Genomic DNA, 8,136 nt, shown 5'->3' on the forward strand with positions numbered 1-8,136 from the left:
TGAAAATTGATGAAGACAGACCTGTCCCCAGGACCTGTGGGGTCCAGCAGGACAACGGGGGAAGATTTTGTTTTAGGTTAAAGCTACACTGAGTGTGATTTGAGATTATCGCTATTTGCAGGTAAAATCCACCCCGAGTCACACTCGGGATTACCGCTAGGGGTTGAAAATGCAATTGGATTGGATGTTTTATTAATGAATGTTTTATATTGTTATATGTAATATTTTCTGGTGTAACATAAACTGTTGTTTTATTATGGGATGTAATAAGAGATGCGTTATGTTAGAGTGTAATAACCGCCTTAGCTTTCTAATTCTGTGCAAATTTCCACGCAAAAAGTGTTCCATTTACATTATAGGCTATAATTCTTAGGCATAACTCGCCGATATTTATTAAATTTAATTAACTTCAAAAAAAAAAAAAAAAACACACAAAAATCTGTAAAAAGTGTACAGTAGCATTTATAATATATATATATATATATATATATACACACACACACACACACATATATTATACATTTTTCTTTGTATTGGGCTCAATACAGCTATTTTGTATTGAATCCAATACAAAATGATTTGAATTTCCCACCGATCCACCTGCCCGCATCGACGCATGCACCAACGTCACCGGGAAACATTGTCGCTGCGTTATGCGGCTGGAGATTGAGGAGGAAGGACTTATCCACAGGACCTGCGGGGACCAGAAGAACGCCGGGGGATACTGACGGAACAAGGTAAGTGGTTTTTTTTTAGTTTAAAGCTACCCCGAATGTGACTCCGGATTACCGCTTTTGGTACACTAAATCTACCCACACTCGGGATTACCGCTAGGGGGGTTAAGAATCTCAAAGACCTGATATTTGCACAGTTACATACTAAGATCTTGGGCTGTCATATGCCCCCACACTCATTTTTCTTTTTCATCTGGAAGGGGGCAAAGCCAGGAACCTCTCAGCGCCCCCTCGTATACGTAAGGATTTATTAAAAATGCTAACATCTCAGTATTTTGAACTGTTAGTGGAAAACAAGAGATAGAACAGGTGAAGCTGAAGAGCTTCTAACAATTCTTTGCCCACTACTTTTAAAGCAAACCTTATAAAAGGAAGACTTAGGTCAACTATAGAGCATATGATTTGTGGCTGATTTGACTACACACATAGTAATGTTTTAACAAGTCATTTTAATGAATAGTTTTAAAGCAGAGGCACTAGACTAGATAAAAGAAGCACACATGTTTACCTCAGAAGTTTTAAATATTACAGCTGGTGCTGAAACCTTGTTTTGCTTTGCTGCCCTCCTTATTATGGCCTCAGCTTCTTCTATCCTTCCTTGAGAGATCAGCCATTGTGGAGATTCTGGAATAATCCTGCAAGAGACATATTTTTAGAATTAATGTGACATTGAAATTATTCTCTCTCCATGTCAGAGAGGTTAGATTTATATGATCAGATGGTATTTGTATAATCCGGAATTCAAAACATTTGCTAGCAAATAGCAAATGACTTTAAAGAAATCCTTTCCAGGTTTGCTGGATCACCCAGCTTTACTTGTGAAAGTGTATCCTTTCCAGTTTTGGAGAGCTTCAATAAATTAGGCCCAATGACAGAGAAATTATGCTGCAAGTTCTGCCAAGGCACAAATATAAATATGTAAAAGCATTGCTGCACTAAATGTTTGTTGCTCCTAAATTTGGTAAATGTCAAAAATTATACAGAAAACAAAAAGCAGATTTCAATAGCTTGCAGGTACAGCACTATAGGAACCAATTTAGCCTGGTACATGACTCAGATGCAGATTTCAATAGATGGAAGGTACAACGCTACAGGATCCCACTCAGCCTGGCACAGGACACTGATGCAGATTTCAATAGCTTGCAGGTATAGCAATATAGGAGCCAACTCAGCCTGGTACAGGACACAGATGCAGTTTTAAATAGCTTGCAGGTACAGCACTATAGGAACCAATTCAGCCTGGTACAGGACACAGATGCAGGTTTTCAATAGCTTGTAGGTACAACACTATAGGAACCAATTCAGCCTGGTACAGGACACAGTTGCAGATTTCAATAGCTTGCAGGTACAGCAATATAGGAACCAATTCAGCCTGGTACAGGACACTGATGCAGATTTCAATAGCTTGCAGGTACAGAAATATGGGAACAAACTGAACCTGGTACAGGACACTGATGTGGATTTCAATAGCTTGCAGGTACAGCACTATTGGAACCAACTCAGCCTGGTACAGAACACTGGTGCAGATTTCAATAACTTGCAGGCACAACACTAGATGGAGAGTAGAGAATTATAAGGTCCCCATAAAAATGTGAAAAAGTTCCTAAGTGTCGTTCAGGGCCTTTTGCTGTCGTAGTGTTGCCAGGTGAGGGGAAAATTGCCAGCACTCACCCCTCCAGCTGCTTTCCAAGAATCCAGGATCCACTGTATAGTATTCAGCAGGGTTCTCTGTCCCTGCGTGATTCAATGGCAGCGTTCCAGTAAGTGCAGCGTGTGCACGGGTACCCTGCTTCGGGTATGTGGCGGGCAGCCGTCTCTCTCACTCGACTGCCCTCGCAACCGCTCGTTCCCCAGGAAGGTCAGGAGGCTCCTCCGTGCCTCAGAAGAGCCGGCAATGTAGAGAAAAAAAAGCCAGTTAACGAGTTCCCTGGGGAGCCGATGTGCAACTTGTCCGCCTCAGACGGCTCCGCCCCGAATGTCCTCGTGCTTTTACTATTTTATTTATTCATTTGTATAGCACTTATGTCTTCCGCAGTGCTTTCCAGAGTCCTTAGTCATGCCACTAGCTGTCTCTCAAGGAAGCTCATAACTTAATGTTCCTGTCATAATCTTAGTCTAAGGCTGGGTAAGGTAAGAACAAGACCTCCTTGTTGTTGCCTTACCCCCTTTTGCCAGTGCCAGGAAGGACAACACAGAAAAACACAATTTTATTTAAGTTGTAAGAAAAGTCCCTTTTGACCCTGACCATATAGGTTTTGGCCTTTTCCCATACCTCTCCTGAATACCTAACCGTACACTCTTGCACCCCGCATTAAACAGGTTTTATAACAACTAATGCAGTTCAGGTTTAGTGGATATAGGTCTCTAATTAGTATTTTGCTTATTGCTGTATTCACCCTAGAAACTGCATTCTGTAATTCTGTGGTGCCGCATAACTAAAAAGAACCTACCTGTCATAGCAACAATAGTCCTCTGATATATTACCCTGAGATGGTACCCTCTGACCCTAGGAGTATTACTCTAAGATGTGCCTTTTTCATTCCAAGAACAGTTGCAAGATAATTAAATCTACAGGTTTTTGTAAAGACGTAATATATATATTTTTTAGTTTTTATTACCTTCCCTTGCACATCAGCTGAAATTGCAATAATGCTTTTAAAAAGTAGGAGCATAAAAAATCATATCAAAGATCATTAGAATTCTTTTCCATTTGCAAAATATTTCCATGCCTTAGAGAAGTTACTGAGTTCTCAGGGTATAGTGGATAAGTGCTGAAAGAAACTTGGCTCCATGAAATGTTATTACTTACATTTAAAGGTTATTGTAGGAGTGGCTGCCAAAGGTGCAAATCAGACAAAGGGGGGGGGGGGGGGATAGAAATGTCTGAGGTCTTGGAATGAGGTTTACCAGTGTATATTATAGAATATAATGGAAATCTAGAACCAATCAGTAAACTCACCACCAAAGAGGGATGCATAAGAGCCCAGGCACGGTCAGAGCTATCAGTAGTGTCCTCCAGTCTCGGAGAAAATAGGCAAACAAAGGCAGGATCATGTAGCCGATTGCAAAAAAAATACAAATTCCTAATGTTGAGAAGATAATTCGGGCAGATTTGCCAAGGATTTCTGATCCTGTGGGAATCATAAAAACATTAAATCACAGAATTTATATCCAATGAAACCCAGGTACTGTTTAGCATCTGTTAGGACTTAGGCTGCTGATACGCTACTGATGTTACAATGCTGAGTGAAAATCAGGAAGTGATGGCTCTAAAATTTGAGTGTAAAAACACACAGATGATTTCCAGAGCAGAAGCACAGGGCTGATTTTTAGCTCAAATCAAACTACTAAATAATAATGGAATTTCAAGTAGCAATCAACACACAAATGAAACACATAACTCCTTATGCAAACAACACACGAATGAAACACATAGCTCCCTATGGTATGGATTACAAAATAGCATGTAGTAGCAATTAATCACACTAATATGCACAATGATTCAAAGGCTACTACATTCTTCCTAGGTGCAAACATGGCAGGAATAAAAAATAAAACTGACATCTGATTGGTTGCTATACCTTGTGTGATAGTTTCTAATCTATATAGACTAAGCATACAAAAGCTTGCATATATCATTTGGGTAAAGGATACATATGCTGTATACATTCACAATTATAATACTGTTATACATGAAACAATAACAGACAACAATGATTTCTGAACAAATGTTCTAAACATTTCACTCTTTCTTTGTTATAGTCAGGATTTACATGTTTGTATGCATTTCATTTTAATTTTCAAAATGTATGCAATGATATGACCCCAGCTTATAATATTGTAAATAAATTGAAAAAAAAAAAACTCAAACACAACCTGTTTCCCAATAATAGCACTAAAACATTCACAAGGTATTGCAAGCTCTTCTTTCCAGCAACAGTTAATAAACCAAATCTGCTTGCTTTCATCTGTCTGTCCACTAATAAAAAGTCTGTCTGAACCTTAGCCTGCTCTTTTATCTTGGGTTCTATAAGGTGCCCATCTCTTCATTGCAAATTCAGTTGACAGAATTTAGGGTTAGTTCTGGCAGTGAGGTTGGGGTGTGTTTACCGCTTTCTTAAGCCAGGAACGGCTGCAACTTGGGGAACGCTATGTTAATCAATAGTATTTTTCACTGCCGCCAGCTGTCACCATGTACAGACACTATCTCTTTTTGAAACAACGTTGCAGTGCGAGTGCTTGTACAGTTGGCAAGGTGCACAATAGGTGTGAACATGCCTTTACTATGTCAGTTAGTGACATAGTGACCTGAGATAATCAGGAATATGACAAACTCTACTTATAGCAAGCCTACAGGACTAACAGCATGCCTAACATTTTTATTTCAAATTATAGTATTTTAAAGATCACAGTATTTACAGAGTGGTGATGCATAGTCGATCTTACTGCCTTACTTTCCCAGTCTCCATTATGTCATATACAGTCATTGTGCTCTTATACCTACAAGGGGTACAGCTTAACATGGGAAAGGCACCTGATGTGATGCCATAGATGGCACAAAGAATCAGAACAGCCTATTTTGTCACAGGTAAGCAGTTTTTTATCCACTAAGCCAAGTAATTTTCTTGTAAAATATGTATTGTATAACGTGTGATTTTTTTCTCAATCACTAAACAAATCACTTTATTTTGAGAAGCTACAAAATCTCATTACATATGATCAGGTAAACCAACAAACCTATGTGAAAAACAAACCTAGAATGAAAGCAGCCACATAGTTGGAAATCTGGCCCATGCCAACAATCATAAAGAGAATTGCAAACATCTCCCAGCTAGTTGAAAATACTTGTACAATGCTAAAACCAGTCTGAACTGCCATTGTTGCAAAAAGGATCTTCTTTCTCCCAAATCTATAAAGAAAAAAAGTCAAAATTAACAAATAAGTCAAACCATAGGAACAAAAACCTAAATGTAATGCCATAATTGCTAACAGTATATACTCTAATTGCTATAGCAAAAGTAAATGGTTGTCACAGTAAAAAAGCTGGTACCTAAAGATACTCCCCATGTCTACAGAAGCCCCGCACATCATCAATATGTCTAAATTCAATTATGACAGGCAAGCAAAGACAAAAATCTATTAATAAAAATTAAAATCTTCATTTATGCAAATTCAGTGCTCTCAGTTATTTATGCCACAGGTATCCAGGAACCCCTATTATTGTGTCAGTGTTCTACCTACCCCTTATACTTTCCTCCAACTTTCTATTGCCTGGCTTGTTAAAATGTCCAGTTTTTCCATTTTTTTTTAAATTATGTTTAAACTGTTCAGTGCTGTGCATTTCCTTTCAACTGCCTAGTGTTCCATGTTTTAATCCCTTGTTCCAAGTGTAATCCCTTGTAGTGTAATATTGTAACAATTTAGGCTTAGTTCAAATTAGCAGTAAAAATACTGGGCCATTTACCCCTCCTGAGTGACTACTTGGCAACTGCTAGGCACCTGGAATTAGTAACAGGCGGTAAGTGCAGGGCTTTTTCAGGCCTAGTAGTTTTTCAAGCAGCAGTGGTTCCAGACGAGAGGAAAGTAAGGGGTAAATGCAGCAAAAGCAACCTTACTGCCAATGTGAATTCAGCCTAACTTCAGATATCACCTTCTAGCGCTATATCTGGATAACACAAAACTTCTGTGGAAAAAAAAAAATTTTGATCTGTCCACAAACTGAGCTCAGCGAAATCCACGCTTGCTCAGCTTCCCTCTTTATTCCGATGCTCACCAGTCCATCAAGTGCTGATCTCATTTGGCATGCATGAGACTGAGCACTTTTTTACATTATAGGAAAGCCCCCGATGATACATTCCTAATGCGCAAAAGGAGCAGCCCACAGCCACCTGGAATATGTGACACAAATATCCCAGGAGGCTGCAGATTTACCTTGCAGGCTTTACCACCATAGCAGTAAAGACGGAAGGGGAGGGATCCTCCCCAAAAAGACAAAAAAAAAACAAAAAAAAACAAAACACATTTTTCTATTATAAAAAAAAAAGGAATGTCGCTCTTTATATAATGTTAAAATGTGATGTTGCTTTAAGAGCATAGTACGTGTGATATCAGATGGGGGCAGTACAGCCAGTGCCTCATCTCTGCCTATATTCTTCAAAAAAAAAAAAAAAAAAAAAAAAAAAAAAAAAAAAAAAGCTGCCTGTGAAATGTATCCACCCACAGTGTGATAGCTGTGTGTTTAAAGTTTGCTTGTCATATTCTGCAGCCTCACTGTGTTCAATCTTTCAGATCTCCTAAATTGTTGGTTGTAATGAATTTTTAGGCTTATTTTTACTTTTAGGGTACACAGGGGACTCTCATAGCTACTAATAACTAAAATTTATTTTTTTTTCAAACTGTCTGCTTCCCTACCTTGAACCCTATTTTCCCTAGAACAGAGAGGTGCAGGTAAACAAAAATATAGGTGCAAGTGGGGGGGACACCTGTGGTTAACACCCCCAAACTTTCCCTACACATTTTTAGTTTTCAGACACCTCCCTAGAGAAACGGATTCAAGTGTTAGAAGTGGGCTGTAATGTGTAACAGGCCAGTGCATTTGCCATAGTAATTAAATAAAGTGGGGGGTTGGCTAAAACGTGCCCCCCCAGTGCACCCACATTTTCGGTTTTGTACACCCCACCATTCTAGGGAAATTGGAATTCAGAGAAGAAGATAGAGTAACTGAGTATGACAGTTAGAGATTTCTGACAGGTAGGTATCAATTTAGGGGCCCTACCCCAATGATCCTTGCTATGTAAGTGGCCCCAGGGGCCCTCAATTTGTATTTTCAGATAAAGTCTCCTAGGCGCACTTGCTTTTGAAACAGCAACCCCAATGTTGTATTTTCACAAGTTTTTACAAATCTTATCCCCATATCTTGAATCTTTTTAAAGCTGGAAATTGTGGTTACTACTATGAGTGTTCCCTGTGCATCCTGAAAATGTCTTGTTTTCAGACATGAGGAGACATGAAAGTTTGTACACGGAGTTGTTAGGCTGCAGAATGGCATGCAGTCACACACACACACACACACACACACACACACACACACACACACACACATTTTTGCACAATGTTTTGTTTTTTTAAAACAAGACTCAGCACGAGCTATGAGATAGGGAAGGTCAGCCTGTGTCCTAATCTCATCAAAGCTGCGCTGTTCTCTCCCCGCCGGCTCTTATCAGCAGCTGGTCGTATCTCTGGGTTTATCCGTTTAGGCTTAGTCTACACGGACTGTTTCCCCAGCGTTTAACCTGAGGCTTTTAAAGCCCTTGTTTGAAGTCCCCATGCATTCCAATGGGCTAATCTACACCAGGACGTTTCCTTCAGGCACGTTTTTGAGCTTTATTTTAAACGTTGCTTG

General features: G+C 39.4%; 1 protein-coding gene across 1 annotated transcript in view; it reads right to left on the minus strand.

Annotated features, from left to right (window-relative positions):
- The window catches only part of LOC140323612 (solute carrier family 22 member 4-like), a 44,168-nt gene that overhangs the window by 20,551 nt on the left and 15,481 nt on the right, over positions 1-8,136 (minus strand). Inside the window, exons 3-5 of the mRNA XM_072400838.1 lie at positions 5,489-5,643; positions 3,694-3,865; positions 1,243-1,369 (exon numbers count right to left, since the gene is read on the minus strand). Coding sequence (XP_072256939.1) covers positions 1,243-1,369; positions 3,694-3,865; positions 5,489-5,643 — 454 coding nt within the window. The remainder of the gene's footprint in view (positions 1-1,242; positions 1,370-3,693; positions 3,866-5,488; positions 5,644-8,136) is intronic.

The sequence above is a fragment of the Pyxicephalus adspersus genome, chromosome 2 (genome assembly GCF_032062135.1).
Source record: "Pyxicephalus adspersus chromosome 2, UCB_Pads_2.0, whole genome shotgun sequence".
NCBI lineage: Eukaryota > Metazoa > Chordata > Amphibia > Anura > Pyxicephalidae > Pyxicephalus > Pyxicephalus adspersus.